This window comes from Rattus norvegicus, chromosome 15 (assembly GCF_021556685.1).
Source record: "Rattus norvegicus strain SHRSP/BbbUtx chromosome 15, alternate assembly SHRSP_T2T, whole genome shotgun sequence".
Taxonomy (NCBI): domain Eukaryota; kingdom Metazoa; phylum Chordata; class Mammalia; order Rodentia; family Muridae; genus Rattus; species Rattus norvegicus.
In genome coordinates, this window is record NC_141548.1 from 39,115,741 (window position 1) to 39,139,999 (window position 24,259).

Consider the following 24,259-nt stretch of genomic DNA (forward strand, 5'->3'; position numbering starts at 1 on the left):
CTTTCTTTTTCTCTTTGTTTCTTTCTTTTGAATGGATATTGCAAGCCCAACTGGCCTCAGCTTCCCAAGTACACGTGGATGCCACTACTTTTCAGATATCACTATTGTTCTCTGTTGGGTACACACATTTGAAACAATATGAGTATAAAACAGAACAAATTCCTTTTACTTCTAGGTTTACATAACAAACCCAAAGAGACCATGAGAAGAAAAAGCTGGAGCAAAAAGGGGGTTTTGTTTTGTAATAAAAATTACACCACTCCTTACAGTATCCTATGATACTTATTAACATGGCATGACGATTCTGCTAGCCATGACTGGGGGTCTGATTGAATATGATCCTGTTACAAGTGGAAGCTTACTCAGCACCCCCTAGCAGTGTTAAGGGTCTAACTGAGGACCTCGTGAGTGCTAGGCAAGTACAACACTACTGAACCACACCCCAACTTCTCTCTTTATGTTGTCATTTAATCAAAGAACCAAAACAAACAGCCAAGTCTGCCACCTCCCCACCCATCTATAATGGCTGCGTCAAAACACTGTAAAAAAGAAACAGATCGGAATGTCTGGTCAGTTCTGACTCAGGAAGCAGAACATCAGAATGGCCTGTTGTGAGACTTCACTTATGCTTCCTCGCCAAGCTGGCCTCTTGGTGACCTCTCTTCTTCAGTTCTACCCATGACTGCCACAGCAGCAGGCCTGGGATCAGAACCCACAGGCCGTTGAAGAACACCAAATAGATCCAAAGGTAGAGCCAGCTGTTGGTGTTGAGGTTGGGGCTTCCAACAAGCCACTCAGGGAAGAAGGTCATCCAGCAGCCATAGAGTTCACACACGCACAGGGTAATCTGTACGAAATGCCTGTGGGGAGAAGACGTGACATGAACAGACACAGCCTGACACTCTGAGTCAGCATCTTTCCTTTAGAGCGGCACCAACAGGCTCTACAACAGACGTCGGTGGGCTCCGGTGCGGTGCTTCTTCGATGGGCCATGTCAGCCTGGATAGGGAAGATGCTATCTCTCCGTGGGGAAGCAACTGCCCTATCTCAGGAGTGTTCTCAGGAGGACCTAGTGAGGTCACCTCTGACCCTCAAAGAGACGGTACGAATCTTGTCACTAGTCAGTTTCATCTGTGACAACAATCCTTCCTCAAAAGGCAGGTGGAGAGTAAATGAAAGACACCAGTAAAGTCTCCATTTCCTGTACCCGGCTCACAGCCAACGTTTGAGACAACACACATGTAAATTTGTAATGTGTCTACAATTGTAGTCATGGAGTCAAAATAACGTTAAAAGAATGGAGAAAAGTTAATTGTTACTGCTAATCAGCTGAAAAGTGGTGGGGAAAAGGTCTTAAAAGCTGGGAGCACTCTTTCCTATGTGAGACTTCACGGTAAAGCTTTACATCTTGTCTCAGAGTCTCACGGAAAGCTTTGTCTTATAGATAAATGTGCTTGCAACTGTGTCCAGGTGTCACTTGGGCAGCTAATGTCCCCTCCTTCTTGCTGGATGGGAGTGGACTCACCTGTAATACTTCTCCTTGACTATGGCGTAAATGAGGACCAATGCCAGGAACCCATCCAAGACAACAGTCAGGATTTCCAAAGACACAATGGTTGGATCAAAATACAGCCATCTTGCGTCAGCCTTGCCATATTCTTTCCCTAGGGACAGAATACCCGTGCTTAGTCTCTCAACTGGCAAGTGTTTCTTGTTAAGTTTTTAGGCAGTGTGCAGACTAATGGGCTATATTACAACAGTTTCAAACGAGCACGAGTGTGCTGTGTTCACCCTCACCGCCCCATCACCCTCTCTGCCCCACCCCCACCCCCGCTCTGCTGCTCTCTTTCCTCCTCTAAGTAGCAACTTTCTGTCTATGTAATATATGGCTTTTCATCTAGATTTACGGAGATGTGCTGTTTGCCCATTTATTGATTGCCTATTTATTGATTGCTTGGGTTCTGATACTTACTTTTTTGAGTTCTTTATCAATTCTAGTTAGAAATCTGTGCTGGAAGTGTGGTTAGTAAAGATTATCTTTCCCTCTGTGCTCTCCTCATTCTCTCACAGTAGAAATATTTAAATCTCACACCATCCCATTTGCCAATTCTTGCTATTATTTCTTGTGTTATTGGATGTCTGTTCAGAAACCCCTCGCCTGTGTCTTTATCTTGAGATGTTTTCCCTACAATTCTTTCTAGCAGTTTAGCATTTCAGGACTTAAGTAACTCCAACTCCATGGAGTTGGCATTTATACAAGGCGAGAGGGTTAGTCTACCCTTCCTCACGTGGTTATCCAGTGCTCCCCGCACTGCTGTGGAAAAGGCCGCCTTCTTTCTCCCTAGGTGTGTTCCCATTACTGTACCCAACATCTGGGAGCTGCAGAGTGGCATGGCATGTTTCTGGGTCCTCCATTCCAGCCCCTCAGTCTATATGACTAGTACGTCTTTGTAGGCCAGGCTTGGGGATAGCCACTCTACAATCTCCACAAAGCCAGGGAAGCCTGGGACTTCTGCGCCCCTCACCCGCTGACAGAAGACAGAACAGCTGTCCTGCTTGTAGAATATGGTTCCCAAGCACATCATGTTGTGCACTCTACCTTGTCACTCTTTGCTGTAAGCTCAAGGATTAAAATTTAGTTCAACAGAGTCAAATTTTGCAAGCACAATATCTACTAATGATTGTTCTAGAGCCTGGGGAGGTAACTCAGGTGGCACCATGCTGGCCTTGCTAGCATGAGGACCCGAGTTCAAGCTCCATCACTCACACCAAAATGTCAGGCAGAGGCCACACCTGCAGTCTCGGCCCTGGAAAGATGGGAGCAGGAGGCACGGAAGCTGCTGGCCTGACTGTGATAGCCTAACCGTGAGCCAGTGAAAGACCTCGAGTGACAGGAGGCGCATGTCATTCTGGTACTGAGGTTGTCCTTTACATACACACACACACACACACACACACACACAACACATGTGCACACATGCACACTCACATACATACACACGTGCACAAATGCACACTCACATACACTCGCACATACATACTCACACATATATAACTTTAATCTTACAAATTAATGACCTTGCTGATGCATTATTCTTCCTTCAATAAAAAGTCTCTAAGTATAGTTTAGATATGGGAAATTACTAAGGACACATTCCTTAAACACACATTTTGTGGGACTAGAGAGGTGGCTCAGTGGCTAAGGGCACTTGCTACCATTGCAGAAGACCCAGGTTCAGTCCCCGGCACTGACAACCACAGCACATAACCCCCTTAACTCCAATTCTAGGTGATCTGATGCCCTCTTCTGGCTTCTGTGGGTAACAGGCATGCATGTGGTACGCACACATACATTCGGGAAAAACATTCATGCCCATAAAAACAATTCCTTTAAAACAAAACATTTTTGTGGCTGGGCATAGTGGCACACACCTTTAATCCCAGCACTCAGGAGGCAGAGGCAGGCAGATCTCTTTGAGACCCTGGCTCAAGAACAAAAACAAAACAACCCCACGACATTTTGTGATTTTGAATGTTTCCTCTGTTTTATCAGAGAGAAGGTTTTGCCTGCCGCATCACCCTATCACCGAGGCTGGCCTTGAACTCGAGCTATCCCTGCCTTTGCCTGCTGGAAGCGCCCACATATTTGCTAACTGGAGACAACTGAAGGTCTAGGGCGATGCAGCCTGGACTTCTGAGTGAACCCAAATTGGACACAGTGTTCAGCAGCAGCAGACGCCCCCCTCCCTGCACCCCAGGTAATCACCGGAAAACAGCTCACCCAAGGATCTTTCCAGACCCGGGATCAGAACATTGCGGTGAGTCAGGAAGTCCTTCGCCAGCTTGAGAGAGGGCTGTCCACTTCAGAGGCTATTTCTATTCCACTATTTCTAAAAGATTTATCGGAGTGGGAGTTGGGGGAAGAGAGAGAACGTGTGTGTGTGTGTGTGTGTGTGTGTGTGTGTGTGTGTGTGTGCCCAAAAGAGGGTGCTCAGTGTCCTGGAAGTGGGTCATAGGTGATTGTGAACTGTCCAGTATGATTGCTGGGAAATGAACTCAGTTCCTCTCTAGGAAAAGCGAGTGCCCTTAGTCACAAGCCATCCCTCCGACCCATGATTATTTTGTTAACTTTTATGGAACGCTTCATGAATTTGCATGTGATCTTTGAACAGAGGCTAGCCCAATCTCTGTATGGTTCCAATTTTAGTGTATGTGCAGCCAAATTGAACACCTGATTAATTTTTAACTGGTAAAAGTCGTACGAGCCGATCTCAAATGCTGAAAGTAAAAGGGTGGATATGTCTACCCCTCCCCCTTCAAGCTTGTCCACGTGTTACACTGAGAAGGTGTAACTGGTTAGAAATGAGCTCTGATGTCTGATTGGTCAGAGCAGTAGAAGCTCTCATCTCACAGTGGCCAGAGACAGGATGCCTTGAGACAAGTGACTCAGGTCTTACAAGAAAGGCTGTCTTGAAGGAGAGGCCACACAGGTGAAGAGTCTCTGTGTAAGACTATACACAACATTAGATTTTGGCAAGCCATCTGCATGTTCAGAAATAACTGTAGTAACTGGGAAGCAAGGCAGTATTGAAAAGAAAAACATCCCTAAATATAAATGTATAACCAGGAGGTAAAATAAACCAATTGAGGAATCCAAAATCTAGAAGAATCATTTACATAAAATGTCAATGCTTTAGGAAGGAAGAGGTCAGTGAATGTTTAGACATTAAAAACAGAAACCCGGGGCTGGAGAGATGGCTCAGTGGTTAAGAGCACTGACTGTTCTTCCAGAGGTCCTGAGTTCAAGTCCCAGCAACCACATGGTGGCTCACAACCATCTGTAATGGGATCCGATGCCCTCTTCTGGTGTGTCTGAAAACAGCCACAGTGTACATTATATGTAATAAATAAATCTTAAAAAAAAAAAATAGAAACCCCCAAACCACCATCTCTACTCATTCCTTTCAATGATTATTTATGTGTATGGGTGTTTTGCTTGCATGTGTGTGTTTGTGTCCTGTGCATGCCTGGTGCCTGGCAGAGGCCAGAAGATAGTACAGATCCCATAGGACTGGAGTTATAGATGGTTGTGAGCCACCATCTATGCTAGGAATTGACCCAGATCCTCTTCAAGAGCAGCCAGTACCCTTAATCACTGAGGCATTGGGCCAGCCCCTTATCTAACAAGCATTTTTTGAACACATGGGGGCTGTCTCTGCTGGGCCTTTGAAAATGTAGTTGCTAAGCCATAAGGTCTGTCTGAAAGTGGCTCACACTAGGAAGAGCAAAAGTGGTCCTTAGATTAAAAAATGAGACCCAGGAAGGTGCCCTAATGATTCTTCACCCTCTTCACCCTGCTGCCAGGAAGGTGCCTGACTCGGAACCTGCCGCTGTGACATCCACTCCCAGATCAGGGAAGAGGCCACTGCACTAAGCAGGGACCTCTGAGGGCTCAGCCAGGAAGACAGTGAACCCCAGGGCCTTACTGGTGGGCTTGGTAGGAACAGGATGGGGTGAGGCTGATCCCCTAAGAAAATGTGATGGATTCACCTGACAACTCTATGGCCCACTCCACAGGAACAAGCAGAATCGGGTCTCCATCATCAAGAGGACTGATGGCTAGTAACCCTTCTCTATGGAAATATTGGGGTGCCCTCCAGGTTTATTGCATGCCAAGGCATATGATTCTAAAATTTACTTACTGTTTTGCCTGCCATTGTTGTGGTTTGATCTGGGGACCAAACCTCCTGCCTTCTGCTTGCTAGGCAAGTCCTCACTGGGCGAGCTACACACCAGCCCTTTGTGTTTTTTGAGATAGTGTTATTGTGTAGCCCAAACTGACCTCCAACTAGCAATCCTCCTGCCTTACTCTCCCAAGTGCTGTGATTAAAGGTGTGTGCCACCAGGCTTGCTGACAAACGAAATACTGAATCCTGAGTTCAGCCTTATATCCCAGGGGGTGACTGGGTAAAGAACGGGTGCCCCAAAGCAGAACAGATGCAAAGGTCCCAGGCCAGGAAACAGATGAGAGGTGAGTGGGGAAAGCTGAAGAGTGTGTAGGGATGGCGAAGAGGGTAGACAGATGGCCTGAGGCCCCGCTGTACACACCTGGTATGTGACCCTTGGGTGTGACCTTTGCTGCTGAACTCTACCTACTGCCCAGCCTGCTACCCCTGAGCAACCAAGGGTTAAAGCATGGTAAGATGTTCAGTTCCATTTATTCTGTGACTCAAGCTGCAGGAGGCAGAGGTTCAGAGGCAAAGGAGGCGAGGCCATGGCAGAAGGAGGCTTTCACAGCCCCGCCTCTGCTGCCGGCATGGTCCACCATCCAGGACGGCCAGCCTCTGGAGAAGCAGGATCTCTTGAGCATTTGCTTTCAAGATGAAGGGCAGTTCACCTAAAGGCGGTGACATAGAAAGGTCCTGTCAATCATCATCTTTTCATGGACTTGAGCCACACCTGGCTGTGCCCTTTCGTTGATGCCCAAAGCAGGGTAACCAGGGTGAGAGCTACAGCATGGCTTCTGACAAAGAGAAACCATAGAACACACATGAAAAGGAGTGGTTCAGTCTGCGTCCTCGAGCCTCAAGACTTTCCAGCCAACCTGAACCGAAGCTCTATACAGACATTCCCCACAAGTCTGGGAGCTATAGAGCACAGGCTTGGAGGGATCAAAGGCGACACATTGTGTTTTCGGAAGTAATACTGAACTGAGACAGTTCGATTCTTTGGACATTTCCTAAGGCTAACAGTGAGTAAGAGTGTCCACACAGGCCTTGGTGTGAGCATGTGATTCCAGGGCAGGATGAAAATAGAACGGGGCTGGGTGACATGGCAAGGGACACAGTACATGCTTAGCAACACACACAATCAGGAACACTGTACATGCTTAGCAACACACACAAGGTCCTAGCTCCACCCTCAGTACTAAAAGATAAGATAATAAAATAAAATAATAAATTAAGTCTGGTGAGATGGCTCAGCTGGTAAGGGCGCCTGTCACCAAGTCTGGCAACCTGAGTCTGATTCCAGGGGACCAAATGGTGGAAGAAGAGAACCAACTCCCAAAACCTGTTCTCTGTCCTTCCTTCACGGGCATGCACACACACACACACACGCATGCATGCGCACACACAGAAAATAAATACAAACTAAAGTCATAAAAGAAATAAAACAAAAGCATAAAACACACACATATACTTGCAAACACCACACGTGTAGACACTCAATAAATAAATGAAGATAAAATAAAAGCAGAGTAAAATAATAAGGAAAAAGAAAGACACACAGTACACAGTGCAGAACTGCAGACGCCAGACCTGAAGGCGGGTAACAGAGATGCTGGCGTCTGGCTCACCGACTTAACCGTATTGATCAGTATAGAACATTCTAGGAAGTCAATGTTAGTCGGTCGATTTACATTGAGTGTTAAGAAAATGGGGAAACTACTTGATAGCTCTACAGGGCAGAAAGAACTTGGAGGGTTATCTAGAAGAAAACAGGTATAGACATATAATCAAAAGTAAATTGTGGGCTGGAGAAGGAGCTCAGCAGTCAACATCGTAGGAGCTTTCTTCAGACCTGAGTTCAGCTACCAGCATCCACGCTGGGCAGCTCACAACTGCATGTGATCCAACTCCAGCAGAGCCTCTGCGGACACTGCCCACATGCACAGACCCTCAATGTATGAATAAAATAATTAAAAAAATAATATTTTTAAAATAAAGAACACAATTTTTAAAAGTAAATTTATATAAAAATATATAGGGAAACACCCAGTTTAAATACTGTAGGCCTTTCGATGCTTTTTTGTTTGTGTGTTTTACAGTGTTGCACAAAGGCTCCCACATGTCAGGCAAGTAGTTCGCCCCTGAGCCACACCCAGCTGTACACACATTAATATATAGCTTTGCTGAGATGTAATTCACATGGCGTACAATCCCAATTTTAGAACATTCACAGATTTGAATAGACACAATCTAACTGAGGACATCTCAAAAGAGAAAGCCACACCCATGAGCAGTCATCCGCTGTCCCACTGTCTTCCCCAGCCCCAAGCAACCTCTAATTTGTTACCCGCCTCTAAAGAGTCACCTCTTCTGGACAGGCCGTGCACATGGAATCATACAATATGAGATGTAGACATTCAGTTAATTGACAGCCACTCTTGCCATTAATCTCCTCAGACATTTCAAATGCAAATGTTTTTAATTACTTACATAAAGATGCAATCAAGCCTTGGGAATCTGCAACATTTCCTACTATAGACAAGTAGACAAAAGCGCCTTCCTAGAGAGAAGAAAAGGGAGACAGGCTCTGTTTAGTCTCGCCACCACAGGGTGGCACAGCAGACACATGGCAGTGCATGACAGCAGCCCTCCTCCCCTCGGTAAACTGTCCACACTTTGACCAGTGGCCTGGAGGACCACATCACCCCTGGAGGTTACCCAGATTGTGAAAGAACATGCCAAGCCTCATAATAAATGTACTTTTTAATGACTGGCATTGTAACATCAGTGATGTGTTCTTACATAGGAAAACCGAGTCGAAAATTCACGTAAGGAGAGTGCTTGACTGTTATATAGGAAAAAACTCAGTTCTAGGTTACTCTAAAAATCTTAAATCTTGGACAAGAATCTCACAGCAGTTTATTCTTTTAACCTTAAAAATAAAACAAACGTAGCCAGCAAACATCTATGGCAGAGTTGAGGGCCTTCCTGTGCTGCGAAGGGCAAATTTCGGGAGACTTTAAACACGTACGGGCTTTCTTCTGACATTTAACGATAACATGTCTGCAGTTATGTCAGTACACCCTCATTATGGAAGCATTTCTCTACCCTTTCCAGAAATCAAACAGCTAAAACGACTGGTATATCTGATGTGATGGTGGTTCCCTTGACCAGTTTTTACTGCAGGTCAATAGCTTTTCCTCATAAGACATTTAAGCTCTCGGCATCCCCTCTGCCCTCTGTGGTACCGCGTCTCCTCACTCTGGAGGTGCACGCACCTTCACACTGTGCGCCCTGGACATTTCTACTCATGCAGACCCCACCCCAGCTCTCCCAGCAGTAAAGCTGGGCTTCCTCTATTTCATACAGCAATGAAGCTCTTCTTGTGCAGAAACCTCACTTAATTTTTTCCTATTTAAGAATACGTCTCTGATTTTATGATGCCAGTTGTTGAAAAAAATCATTTATTAGACATAGGTATAGCATTCTTCCATTAATTAACCAAATGTGTGACTTCAGTCATGGACTGAAAGCGTCTGCCCACCCATTCATCCGTGTAGTGGAGGCTTCGTCTAAGAGCCCGTTCCTCATGCTCCCATACTCTCGTTCCAGCTTCCGACAGTTGCTTGCTAACATGGACGACAATGCAGACAGATTACATTCTCATCCTGGCTCTGTAAGCTTGTTTGCCTTCTCTGTTTTCTGTCAGTGGATTCTAAAACCGGAAGAGCCATTCCTACTGTGCCTGTAGTGGTAGTGTCCCCTGCAGTGGGCCACAGATGGTTTTTCTTTACTAATCTAGGGTCTTCCCTGTGTGGCACTGAGTGGTGAAGTTACAAGGGGAAGGTCCCTCCCTACCTGAGTGGCTCTAGATCAGTCTGCGATAGTTTGCTTTGTATGTGAGCCAGGACAGAGGCCTGTGTTCATCCCACAGTGACTCTCTCTCTCTGACGTTCATGCTATCTCTTGAGGGTCCTTCAACTCTTTTTCCACTCTAATGTCTGTTAACACAGGCTTGGAAGGAAGCTGGTTCATGCTTGTTTTTCTTGACATTTTTTCTGGGTCACCTAATTAGTAAGTATGCTTTGTCCAAGTCCATCCAAAACGCATTTTCTTCACAGGAGATTTAGGCCAGGCATGGTGACAAATACTTGTACACAACTTCAATGTCAGTGTGGGCTATACTGTGAATTACAGGCCAGACACCCCTCACCAGACACACACACACACACACACACACACACACACACACACACACACACACACACACACCTGAGAGGCCTCTGGTTACTAGACTAGCTGAATGAGGTAATGAATATATTAGGGCTGTGGTTCTCAACCTGTGAGGCATGACTCTTTTTGGGGTCAGCCGAGCCTTTTAGGCTACCCTGGGATACAGAAGATCTTATCTTGAATAACTGAAGATTAGCAGACTACATCAACATCTACACCCACATTGGGATAACACACTGTCATCTCTCCAAGTTGCCACTGAGGCCAAGGGAAATACGGGAGGTGGCTGCTTTGACCAGCAATTCCTCTACCTGCTAGGTGACATCTGTTGTTTTGGAATAGTAATTTTGTGGGTTTGAGGTGGGATCTGTGGGGTTTGACTTGTAATTCCTTAATGACTGGTAATGCTGGGCCTCTCTGCATATGCTGGCCAACCATCTGGAATTCTTCTTCACCGAGATTCTATCTGATGCCCATCTTTGAATCATTTCAACTTTTTGTTAAGAATGTAAAACTTTAAAAATACACATATCACTGCTTGGTCCTTAGTCAGCTTTCTGTTCCCATAACAAAGTAAGCCGGGTACTGTATACGGGAGGTTTACTAGATCACCATCAGTTCTGGAGATCCACGAGCACCACTTGGCTCTGGCACAGCTCTTGGCTACAGCTCAGCCCAGAGGTTGGCTTTCTGGTGGGGGCACGCATGAAGTAGGGAGATCACGTGGTGAGGTAGGAAGCCAGAGTGAGCCAGGAGCCAAGGTGCTCTTTTAAACAACTATTTTCTTTACACCCGATAGCATTAAAGTCTTCCTAAGCAGTGATCGTGCACTGAATGTCTTGAAACTGAATAGCAAGGCTGAGGACTTGCGACCCTTCCCTGCTACCACACGCCTGGCTCCCAGCTCATTAGCCAGCTTTTCATCACCACAGCAGCACATCAGAGAAGGGCTAATTTCGGAGGAAAGAAAAAGTTACTCAGTGGTCGAGAGTCTAGATGGCTCGGCCTCTGGTGGATGGAGAACAGTGGAGAGCATGTGGAGAAAGAAGCGCATCTCAAACCAGGCCTGGTCTTTTTACAGCAATACTCTCCTGAGAGCTGTCAAGGGGTCCTACCAGGGATTCCATATCCCACGATGATCCAAGAACTTGCGATAGATGCTTCCTCTTCCAGACAGGATCTCTGGAAGGTTCTGTGACTTGAGCCTGGCCTGCTCTGACCATAAAAGAACTTGGGAGAAACACAAATGACTAAACCCAGGTCCGTGCAGCAACTACACTAATGCACGCACACTCTGTCCAACCACTAGCTCAGCAGGACACAGGAGGCAGAATCCGGTCCCAGAATGAGACCAGTGGCCCCACTTCTAATTCCTGTGGGATGCTGAACCAAGAGTGCTCTAACACTTTGTGTTAATGAACTGTTCGGTTTTTTAGTTTTAAGTTATTTTATGCTCTGAAGCATGAAGGTTTTTTACGTGAACATTTTCACAGCCAACAAAGACAGTTACTAGCTTCAGAAGTCTTTCACCATAACCTATGGTCCATATCCACCCTCACAGATTAATATCCTGAGTCTATGAAGAACTAAAAAAAGAAACGAAGATTAACCACAATTTTAACACCAAAAGAACAAGTCAGTGAATCAATCGGGAAGTGGACAAGTGATGTGAACAGTTCTCAAAGAAAGTACAAAGGGCCATAAGCATGTGAAAAGTCTCCAGAACCTTCACCAGTCCAAACTACATTGAGATTCTAGAGTACCTCCGATGGGACAGCTAGCTGTGGCATATGCTTGGCTGAGGGAGCGGCACTATTAGGCGTGTGGCCCTGTTAGAGTAGGTGTGACCTTGTTGGAGTAAGTGTGTCACTTGGGGGTGGGCTTTGAGACCCTCCTCCTAGCTGCCTGAAGTACAGTTTCCTCCTGCCTGCCTTCTGAACAAGATATAGGACTCTCAGCATCTCCAGTGCCACACCTGCCTGGACACTGCCATGCTTCCTGCCGTGATGATAACGGACTGAACCTCTGAACCTGTAATTCAGCCCCAATGAAATGTTCTCCTTATAAGAGTTGCCTTGGTCATGGTGTCGTTCACAGCAGTAAAACCCTAAGATGCTAACATACTAAAAATAAGGCCTGAGGAGATGCTCAGCGGTTAAGAGTACTAGCTGCTCTTCCAGAGGTCCTGAGTTCAATTCCCAGCAACCACATGGTGGCTCACAACCATCTGTAATGGGACCTGATGCCCTCTTTTGGTGTGCAGGTATGCATGCAGAAAAAAGCACCCATATACATAAAATAAATTTAAAAAACCTACAAAACATAGGTGGGTGTGGTGGTGGCACACGCACACACCATTAGTCTCAGTACCCATGAGGCTGAGGCAGGAGAATCTCCAACTCCAGGCCAGCCTGAGCTACATAATGAGACCCTGTCTCAAAAATTAGTCTGACAAAATGACTAATCAGGTCCAGGAACTTCCTGAACAAGCCAGGTGACCTGTCTGATCCCCAGAACCCACAGAGAAATGACACGAGAACCAAGGCCACAAAGTTGTCCTCAGACTTCCATATAAGAGCCACGGCACATATTCTTACATATGGTAGCAGTAACGAACAGTCCAGTGAAAAGCTACTACTGTAGAGGCTCCTTAAAACAGACAGCTATAGAAAAGAAATGTAACCAGAGTCAACATCTAATGGACAAGGACAACGCCCCAACTAGACATCAGATGCTACCAAGTAAAGAAAAATCCCAGTAATAGGCTGGGCATCTTTTTGAGTCACTGACAGAGGGGACCCACAGAAAATCAGCGAACTCTACAGGCCATTGCCAGAGCTGAAGGCTTCAATCCACAGCCTTACAGTAAAGCCTGTGCGGGGCTACCACACAGTCATGGCACAGAACATGGAGATACCACATAGTCATGGCACAGAACATGGAGATACCACATAGTTATGGCACAGAACATGGAGATGCCATATAGTTATGGCATAGAACATGGGGATACCACATAGTTATGGCACAGAACATGGGGATACCATATAGTTATGGCATAGAACATGGGGATATCACATAGTTATGGCATAGAACATGGAGAAATCTAGCTGGTGCTCGACTGGAAGCTTCGCCCAATGGCTGTTGTCCATAGTGCTAGACGGTGCTATGCACTCTACCGAAAGAAAAGGTGATATGAATGAATTATCATCTCTGAAACCAGAGAGAAAGAACATCAAGTTGGGGCGGTATGGGTGAGGGCTGGAGGATATGGGAGGAGGAGTTGGGGAAAGAAGATTCTTAGAGTGTATGAAACTCCCAAAGGGGGGAAAGCAGAAACCAAGCCAAAACGTATTACCTAAGCCCTCAGCATCCCACCCTGCTTACTCCTGTAAGCTTGAATGGGCGATGAGGGAATGAAGAAAGGACAGACACACAGACACACATATGGAGTATGATGCTTTCTGTACATGCTGTCAGCATTCACACACAGACCACAGGGAGGCGGTGCTAGCTCCCTGAGCCTGACCCAGGGAGGCTTTGCCATTCCCGTGGGTCTGAGGCCTAGAGTCCTTGACACAGCCATGTCAGTAATACACATTCACCCATGGCTTCCTCTACCCCTGTGCATGCCTTCGTGGTGAATGGCCATGGAGATGTTCATGCTGCTGTCTGACTGCAGATGGCGTAAGCTGGGCAAGGTTTCCCTGCTATCTAATGAGGTCTGCAGAAGGCTTCCAAGTCTGTATTCCAAGTTTGCTTATTTAAAAAAAGAAATGAAGGTTCTAGAAAGTGGGACATTTCCTATTGCAAGGTTAAAACAGGAGTGAACTAATTGTGTCTAACTGAGCAGCAAGCAAAGTGTCCTTAAAATCAACCATGCGCCATGGCAGAGAAAGCTAATGAAGTTCCTTCTCTCCTCAGGTATTCCAGACTTGTAGGTTTTAACAACGCATTTTATAGATTTCTAGAAAATTATGCCTGGCAAAGAGACTGTGTTCTGGGACTAAAACAAACAGGAAATGATATGTGGACTCATTTCAACCCTTAAAGAGACATTTAGCAGGAAAAAAAATGGTTTTACAGAAATTTAAAAAAAAAACAAACCATACTCGCAATGAGGCTAATTTGTATGTAAATGCATTTTGTAGTTTTAGCTTTCACGGTATTTGAATGAAGACTCAGAAAACAATGTAGCACTGAGAATGGAGTGGAGACCGAGGTGGGGGGAGAGCGGACCCTCATGTGACCATATGTGACATTAGTTCTTCACGGGCAACGGGTCTCAGCCCAATCACTGGGTTTGCCCGTCCTGGCTACCGCCTGCACCACTACTCACAGGAGCAGCAGCTGCTGCAGCCCCTCCCCCAGGCTTTACTGACTGTGTAAGTTCACTCTGGCTGCCACTCTCTACTGACGTGACCACTCTGCCCCAGCAGACGATGTCACCTGACATTAACCAGTGCATAGCGATGGCTCCTGCAGAGCCTGGGAGCCAGTCACACTAGTCACACCCGGGACAGCCAGCTTATCCCAGTGTTGGATTTAGGCGAGAGAATATCTGACCTGCTGGGACAATCCTCGTTTCTGCTGAGACAGCCGTTCTTTGGTTAAGGACTAGAGGGGAAGCCTCGGAGCTCACTGTGACAGGGGCTCATGGCTATGGGTGCAGGAACAGAATGCAAAGGGACAGAGGGGACTGCAATCTTTGGTTTGGGGAAGTGCCAGGCACCCTGTGTCTTTGCAGCAAGAACCCTAGGCCGGGAATCATCTGGGAGCTTGTACCAGTGAAGCATCTCAGCCAATCCCAGGGCGACTAATGTGCGTGGTCAGGTTTGAGAAACACTACTTGAAATCACTGGCATTTAATCCTCTAACCGTTTATTGTTAGTTAGAGGCAGGGTTTCAATTTGTGTCTGGAGCTAGCCTCCATCTCAAAATCCTCCTGTCTCAGTCACGCACTAGGATTTTAAGAGTGAGCCCCATCACTCCTAGGTGTACAGCAACCCTCTGAAGAGAACAGCTATGTCCACGTTTCATGGATGTGCTAGTTAGCGTCAGCTGTCTCCATGACAAAGCCGGTAGTGAAGGAGTTTCAGATGAGGAGTTGCCTGGATCAGGCTGACCTGTAGCCATGACTCTAAGGGACTGTCTGGACTGATGACCTGGGAGAGCCCAGCTTACTGCAGGAGACACCATCCTGCCGGCAGGTGGAGAGATGTATCAGGAAGCTAGCCAATGTGCCTGTGTGTGGGCTAGCCAAGCAGCCTTTCATATGACTGCTACCTGGAGCTCCTGCCTGACTTCCCTCCAGGAAGGACTGTGGCCTGGGGATAGAAGGTGAAATAAACCCTTCCTCCCCTTCTGCGTTTGGTTAGAGTGCAACAGCCAAAAGAAGGCAAGCTAGGACAATGGATGAGAGAGAACAGGAGGTTCCATCCTCCCTTACCTTCTTCATTACAGGAACGCTGTGGGAGCGTCCTGCCTGTAGCTTCCTAGTGGGCAGAGGTCAGCACGGAGATTCAAGTGTACATCTGTTGTACCCACACCTCATATTCTTCCTTTCACCCCCAGAGCCTGCCTACTCAAATGGTGAAAGACTGGTAAGTAACTAGCCCTGGGTTTTGTTCATTCATTCATGCATCCATCCATTCATTCAAGACAGGGTCTCACTATAACAGCTCTGACTGTCCTGTAACTCACTCTGTAGACCAGGCTGGCCTTGAACTCTCTGAGGTCCATCTGCCTCTGCCTTCCAAGTGCTGGGACTAAAAGTGTGTGCCACCACATCAGCCTACCCTATGTTTAAAGAGAACCTGCAGCAGGTAGGAGGGGGAAGGTGGCAAGAAGAATGGCAGCTAGCAATGTGAGTTTGAAACTAACCCGAGCTACACAGTTAGTCCACAGAGCCAGACACCATGTCTAGAAGCAAAACCACAGGGATTCCATTGTGCTTACTTGGTTACTGTGCTTATTTATTGGTTGCCTGATTGACTGGTTGATTGATTTTGGATGTGAGGCTGTGCTTCCTGGGTGTGTCAGAAGCTATACCTACAGTCTCACCAACATGACTGCCTAAACATGAGCTGAAGAAATACATCAAGGGCATGCGAAAGTGGATGAGAGAAAGCCCACAAGATCTCAACCCTACACAAAACGCAGGCAACTAAGGAATGCTGGGAGGGAGAGAAACCATCTTCCCCAGAGGAAAGCATATCAACTGATTATCTAATACCAAATGGTCAGCCCTGAAACCATACACAACAGCAAATGTATTTAGGTGTGCGTGTGTGTGCGTGTGTATGTGTGTGCGCGCACAGATATATGCATGTAACAACTGCTAATGCAAAAAGAAATCTTGAATTTGAAAGGGAGTAAGGAGGAATATAAGGGATGGCTTGAGAAGGTGGAAATATGTAGTCATAAGCCCCAGAAGAAATGAAATGAAATAGTTATTATTTTATCTTTTATGTACATGGTGTTTTGCCTGCATGTGTGTCTGTATACCATGTGCCTGGTGTACAGAATGGTCTAAAGATGGCATTAAGTCCTTTGAAACTGGAGTTAAAAATGGTTGTGAGCTGCCAGGCGGGTGCTTGGAATCAAACCTGGGTCTTTTATAAGAGCAACAAGTGCTGTTAACTACGGCCCCATCTTTCTAGCCTGTCGGTTTTTGCAGAGACAGGGTTTTATGTAGCCTAGAGTAGCCTCAACTTTGCTATGGAGCTGAGGATGGACTTGAACTCCTGACTCTCCTGCTTCTGCCTCCCAAGCTCTGAGACCACAGACATTACCACACTCAGCAGCATAAGCAATGCTTCTGAAGAATTCACATTCCTTTTTTATAAAAATCAAAACAAAACAAAAAAAGCAAATGCTGGATAAGGGTATAAGCATGTAGTTCCGGCACTTGGCGGCAGAGGCCAGCAGGGCCCTGTGAGTTCAAGGCCAGCCTGCTCTACATAGCAAGTTCTAGGTCAGCCAGGACTGCACAGTGAGAACCTGTCTTGACTTTTTAGAAAAGAAATGATTTTATGTCAATGGCAACAAAAACATTTAAATGAATCTGAAATTTTTAGTCCAAGGGGGAAGAAAATCCAGCTCAGGGGTCCGAGAGAGCCACCCCTGCAGACGCCCTCTGCTGTGTGGGTCTAAGTTTCACGGCAGCCAGGGTGAACACAGAAACATTCATGCTGTTACAGGAGAAAGTGTAAGCTACTTTGGAGGGAGAAACTAAGATTCTCTTGGCGTCTGAAGTGCCTTTCCAACATTTGTACACATAAAGGACTGCATTCTGACACTCAGCTGCAGACAACCATTGCTTTCTAGGTGACAGGGTTCATAATGTTAGAGACAACCGAACTCCAGGCAGCCAAAGGGCTGCCAATCTAGACAATCAAAATGGACAGACTCACTGAGTGCTCTCCTCAGGCCTGGCAACCTAGCAGCTGGGCTTCACAGCCAAAGCCTGGTACCCACAAGTCATTTCCTAGTCCTTGTACCAAACGAGATGAAGGTGGCAGTTCCAGGAAACTCCAGGAAAGGCAGAGGCTAGAGAGACAGAGTAAAAGGCAGCCCAGGAAGCCAATGATCTAACAGTGAGTAAAGAAAGGTATTTCAGGCACGGGAGTCAGAGATTAACATTCGAGCAGCATAAGGTGAGAGACAGCTGGTGTTGGTAACTAGAAAAGATTAACACCTATCACACAGACAAACCTGAAGGATCATGCATGCTGCAAATGAAACCCAGGCTCCCTGAGACAACTGTCCTCTGTCCCTAAGAACAAGCCTAAACAGAGCGCTGCAGGAACACATATGCTAGCAACAAAACCCCCAGAGGCTGATCAAAGGACAAGACGCCACAGCCCAGTCAGTCCCCAGATTAGCAAGGTAGTAAAAGGACCTTGTTCTGACACCCAGCCAGCAGACAGCTACTGTTGCTAGGGGGCACTGTTCCTCATCCCTCCCTTCCTTTCCTGATCTCACTCCCTAACTGCACCAGACTCAGCCCTTTCCTGTCTGAACCTGCTTCTTGCTCTCCCACACTCCTCTCCTCCTACCACAACTCAGCTGCTCTTTTCTCCACCAGCCTGCTTTTCCTTCTGCTGTTTCTTACACTCACCCCCTGTGATGGTTTGAATATGCTTGGCCCAGGGAGTGGCACCATTTGAGGTGTGGCCTTGTTGGAGTAGGTGTGTCACTGTGGGCATGGGCTTTAATACCCCAGTCCTAGCTGCCTGGAAGCCAGCATTCTCCTAGCAGCCTTCAGATGAAGATGTAGAACTCTCAGCTCTGCCTGCATCATGCCTGCCTGGAAGCTGTCAAGCTTGATGATACTGGACTGAGCCTCTGAACCTGTTAACTGGCTCCAATTAAATGTTGTCCTTTATAAGAGTTGCCTTGGACATGGTGTCTGTGCACAGCAGTAAAACCGTAAGACACCCCTCAACCACACCCTTACCCCTTAACCCAACACTCACCCCTTATCCCAACACTCACCCTTTATCCCAACACTCACTCCTCAACCCCATACTCACCCTCAAGCCCACACTCACCCTCAAGCCTACACTCAGCACATACACAGCCCAGGTCGTGCCCACAATTAAGACCTGTCCACCAGTACACATCAATCTTCCCAAATCAACTGACACAATCAGGACAATTCCAGACGTTCATGCCAGAGGCTCATCTCCCACATGATTCTAGGCTTTGTGATGGTGAACATTCTTACTAACAGAGTCTCTACCCACCTATCTTGGGCTGGCCTAGAACTCACTATGTAGATCACTCTGGCCTTGAACTTGTGACAATCATCCTGCATCTGACTCCCCAGTGCTGGGATCCCAGGCATATACTATCACATCTGGTTTTTATGGGGTCCTGGGGATGGACTAAGGACTTCAAGAATAATAGTCACTCGCTCTCCCAAGTCTCTAGTTCACTGGAGACACCCAGAAAGGCTTGTCTACAGATCCTTCCTTGCCTCTCTTCCTGAGACAGAGGCCAGACCAGTAATAATGGCCAGCTCCAAGAGAGGCTGGGCAAGGGCAGGGATATGCGTGTTCATTCCACTTCTATGACTCACCTTGGAGAAGAGAATTTCTAGTCTCTAATGCCTGCCTTGAAGAGTAAAAGGAGCCTCTGGAAGGAGGGCAGAAGTTCAGAGAGACACCTGGCTTCTGGGGTCTCAGGACCCATCATTATAATTTCTCTTTACCCTCTGTGGTGGTTTGAATATGTTTAGCCCAGAGAATGGCACTATTAGGAGGTGTGGCCTTGTTAGAGTAGGTGTGGCCTTGTTGGAGTGGGTGTGGCCTTGTTGGAGGAAGTGGGCTTTGAGACCCTCCTCCAAACCAGTCTGTTCCTGGCTTCCTTTGGATGAAGATGTAGAACTCCTAGCTCCTGCCTGGACACTGGCAAAGCCTCCCTCCTTGGTGAGAATGGACTGAACCTCAGAACCTGTAAGCCAGCCCCAGTTAAATGTTGACCTTTATAAGAGTTCTTGGTCATAATGTGTCTTCACAGTAGTAAAACCCTAATATCCTATCTTCACCTTTATTGCTGTGAAGTTGTTCCAAGCTGTTTTGGGAACAAGAAAAAAGCCCAAATGTTTTCACCTGATTGCTCTGTCATTAGGAAACAGTAGAGCTATAGGAGTTACAAGCCAGAAGGAAAGGCCAAAGTCCCAAACGGGGAATGCTGTAACACCAGCCACACTGGGCTCTTACTCAAATCCTTCCCACTACATAAGTCACATTTACTACCTGCCATCCCAGCTCCCTCCTCAGCTAGACCATCAGTAGCTTCCCTGTCTGACCTCTGTTGGATTTTCCCCACACCTAGGCATAACCCTCCTGCCTCGTCTTCTGGCCATGTCTAGAAGGCTGTGCTCAGACTGCAGGACACCCTGCACCCACCCTGCTCTCAGTGACAGGACAAAGCAATGTGCCAAAGCACTGGAAGCATTTATTACTGACATTTCACAACTGGGACACTTGGGTGAAGATTTCTTTGGCATTCCGGTGGGGGTGGCTGAGCAGAGCAAGGTAACCAAGAAGCAGAGACTGTGTCTGTGAAGGCCTCTACTCCAGCTTCCTCCTGTGTCCCAATACCTCAGTCCCTAGTCTTTAGGATGGCACCGCCTTATCCGAGGAAACCCTTTCAGAGATGCCTTCACTGATACACACAGAGGTGAGCTCTACACACCTCCAGGAAATTCTGAATCTAGTCAGGTTGATGTTCACGATTACTTGGAACACTCTGGTTGGACACCTGAGGTGAACTGCCCTTGGGAATGCATGGTTTAAACCTCTGTCCCAGAGACACGCTCTTAGTTTGGTGGCAGAGAGCAAACTTGGGAGGCTTAGGGAGGTAATGAAGGCAGCTCAAGAGTGTGAGGGCACTCGGTCCTCCTCAAGGCTTCTTTGCAGTATCAACATATCCTATATTTTTGAATACCCGAGTTGGTGTCCAAAGACTCTGCCCAAAGCATTGTCAGTAACAGCAAAAAATGTCCACTAATAAGTTATTTCCCTTGAAGCCTTTGTTTAAAGAATTGATTTTTAAGCAAACACTTGAGTACACATAATCCCCCAAGGGACAAAGGCAGTAAAACAGGTACAGTGTGTGTATGTTACCCCAGCACTTGGGAGCCAGAGGCAGAAAGATTAGAATTCCAAAGCTCTCTTTGGCTGCATAGTAAATTCAAAGCCAACATGAGACCCTGTGTCAAAAATAAACAAATACCAGATCCCACTTAACAGAAAATATATAGCTAAAACATTCCAGAAATGATTAAACTCCATTAATGTGGGCCAATGAGATTCTGAGGGCTGTGTCTCAGTTTCAGAGAGATTAAGGGATCGCTCAAGTGGTTCATGTGAGTGGTCACTTCCATTGGTGGAGAAAGGTACGCCTTAGGTGGGAAAAGCTAAGCCAGGGCCATCACAACAGAGCAGGCAAACCACAGGCTCTATAGGAGGCTTCCTCTAGACCTGGAAGGGGGTCAGGGGAGACTAATTCCCTACATCAGACCAGGACTCAAAGTACCATGAATGGAGGCCTGTGTCATGTTACTGTATCTGTGTTTGAGAAGTTAACTTAAACTGGGTGGTGGACAAATAAATTTTTTGAAAATCTTTATACTTTCATATTTCTGGAATGTTTAATTTACTATGTAGTCAAAGAGAGCTTTGGAATTCTCATCTTTCTGCCTCTGGCTCCCAAGTGCTGGGGTAACACACACACCCTGTACCTGTTTTACTGCCTTTGCTCCTTGGGGGATTATGTGTACTCAAGTGTTCGCTTAAAAATTAATTCTTTAAGCAAAGGCTTTGAGGGAAATAACTTTCGCATTAACTATTAGGAAATAAGGAATCTCATCTTTGTGTAAGCGCTTGGCATTGGCTTTCATTTAACTGGCAATCCTCAGAAGTAAATGATGGCTAAACTGTGTGTTTATTAAGATAGTGGACTGTTCAGATGTCGAGTAGGTCAGATCTTGTCAAAAAAAGTATTTACGATTATATTTTTAGAAACCGGGAGGAGTCAGACATCAGAACTGCCTGTGTGCCCCTGCACTGATATAAAGTGGGCTGAGGGACCATCGAGATGGCTTGGGGATAAAGGCCCTTCTGCCTGAGTTCGATCCCCACAACCCAGCAGTGGGAAGGCCAGAAGTGACTCTGACTCTGTCCACTGCTCCCCATATGCAATGCTATAGCAGCTGCATGCCGCCCCAACTCCTGCCAGCGAGTGAGTGAAAAAGGAGTTATTCATTTTCTTTCAGGTGAACCTGATGGCCAGGTTATGTTCAATCTCCACCATCAGCTGTCAATTTGATGGGATCTATGGTCACCATGGAAACACTTCCCTGTCAGGGATTGTCTATCTAGGTTAACTGAAGTGAAAAGACCCTCTCTACATCTGAGTGGCTCCCTCCCTGGGGCCTGGGCTAAATACAGAGAACGTATCTACTGCTCTCTACTTCCTGACTGTAGCCTCCTGCGCAAAGGCTGCCTCCTGTTCTTGCCATGCCTTCCCCGCCACAGTGGAATAGAGTCCCTAACAGCCAGTCGGAACGAACCCTTCCTTAACTTTCTCTCCTCGGGATCTTACTGCAGCAATAATACCAGTAACTAAACAGAAACTTGGTCAACCTGACCACAAGGTTCTTGGGCCTTTGGAACTGAGTTATAAGAATGTGAACGGTTTGAAACTTAGGGCTAGAAAAGCTCTACAGAAGCTCAACGATGTTCTAAGAAAAGTTTAATTAGAACAGTCTGGTAAAAGTTTGGAAGATAAAGTTACTGAGAGAAATGAAGACAGTAGAAACCTGGGTCATGAGATTCCAGAGGGGAGGAAGACCTCTACTGCAAACTGGGCTAGAGCCCATTCAGGCTGTAGCCTGGTAAAGACTCTGGTTGCATTTTGCCTGTATCTTGAGGACATAAACTGGAAATGCATACACTAAGGAAGAGTGAACGACAGATTATTGAATAATGAACAGGCGGTTGAATAAATCAGGGGAAGTTTTTAAAAGATCTCAGAATTAAATGAAAACTCCTAAGAGGGAAGGTTATAGCTTCACATTATAGTGCCTACATTAAAAAAAGAAAGTCAGGAAGCCTGAACAAATAACTTAATGATGCACCTCGAGAGTTTGGAAAAGCAGGAATAGCCCAAAGTTCAAAGCAGTAGACTGCAAGACATACTAAAGCAAGGGAGGAAGTAATAAAATAAGAATAACAAAAGAGAATCAATAGGACAGATTATTACAAAAGATTAATAAGATTGACAAACCCTTTGCCAAACTAATGAAAAGACAGAAGAACCAAATTAATAAAACTAGGGATGAAAAGGAAGTTACAGACATCAAAAAATTTCAGAAAATTGTATGGACATATTTTAAAAACCTATATTCTATAAAATTAGGAAACCTACAAGAAATGGATTTCTAGATATGTTTGAACTAAACGGTTAAATCAAGTTTAGAGGGAGGAGGAGGAGAAATCCTAGCAATTCTCAGTTTGATTCTCAATTCATTTGATAGACCAGGCAGTCCCTGGGGAGTAGGGCGCTCCATATGAACTGGGGTCTCCATCAAGGCCTAAGGCTGCGCCTACTGGGCGCCAGAGACATCAGGGCCGCGGGGCTCCCACTCCTCTTCACTCGGGCGGAGCCCGAGGCAGGCGGCGACGCTGCGACACTTACCAGCACGAAGTGCACCAGTGAGTCGTAGCAGAGCCAGGCGAGCACCCAACGCTCCACCGCGCTCCGCCCGCGGCCCAGACGCAGGCCTAGCGTGCACCCCGCCGCCAGTAGCGCTGAGCACAACAGCAACGAGGATCCTGCCGCCGGGCCCAGCGCCCAACGCTCGCCCATGGTTCCACAGCACACCGGATCGAGCCGGGAGCTAGCGTGCTATCCGCTCGTGGGCGGAGCTTCTCGTGGGCGGGCCTCCGAGGGGCCCGGCCTTCCGGCCCATTGCCCTGCCTGAGCAGCACATTTCGGTCCTAATGGTTCCTGGACCAGGTTCATGCTTTACATATTTAGCTGCCTCCAAAAGATACAGTAAGTCTGACGTCAAACGAGGTTCAAAAGGTTGAGCCACAAAGTGACGTCCAAACGGTGAGGATTTTTGTCCGGAGATGGTAAATCTTGAAACAAAAAATTCGAAAGAGGCTTACCAAGTCTTGCCAAGGAGGCCCAAGCAAAGTCATTAACGGCCTCTCAACCATTGTCTCGTGTTTGAGTAGTCTTTGTAGTGCAAGCTAAAATGTTAATTAGTATACAGCCCAGGCTGATCAAGTTCAATGTTACTACCTGTCTCGACCTCCTAAGGGTAGCAACTCCAGGCAGGAACCCTGCCCCCACTCTTCCAAGCTTTTAAATTCCATGCAGATGACCGACTCTATTTCTGATACTTAACCCTCAAAAGTCAAATGCTGTTTGCCTCCTCTGGGAACATGCTTCAGCGGCATAGCACTTGCCTAGCAACCACTAGATTCCTAGGTTTCGGGGATGGGGTAGATTCTGGGAAAGGGGAAGGCAGTTGTTTAACAGAGTTAATTCCAACTTTGCAACAGAGGACATTTCTGCAGGTTGGCTCTGGCAGTGTGAGCAAACTGAGCACTTCTGCGCTTTAAAAATGTCTGGCTAGGAGGGTGAACTTTGTTATGTGTATCTTAGCAAGGCTGAAAAGATTGTTGGCATATGTTCAAAAACCTCCGCCCAGCCACTTCCTCTACTATAATACTCGTGGCAGATAACATTGGCAGACATTCTCTCTTTACTCTCTA

The 24,259-nt window shown here is 46.6% G+C and overlaps 1 protein-coding gene and 1 non-coding gene across 2 annotated transcripts; both read right to left on the reverse strand.

Moving 5' to 3' along the window:
* Positions 1-139: 139 nt before the first annotated feature.
* On the reverse strand, positions 140-23,359 carry Ebpl (EBP like). The gene is given in 4 exon segments (NM_001108381.1): positions 140-860; positions 1,526-1,664; positions 8,220-8,289; positions 23,172-23,359. Coding segments are annotated over 4 exon segments (621 nt in total). The 5' UTR covers positions 23,343-23,359; the 3' UTR covers positions 140-619.
* LOC148000982 (U6 spliceosomal RNA) lies at positions 4,128-4,229 on the reverse strand. The gene has a single exon (XR_015639247.1). It is a non-coding gene; the product is annotated as a U6 spliceosomal RNA (small nuclear RNA).
* Positions 23,360-24,259: the final 900 nt, after the last annotated feature.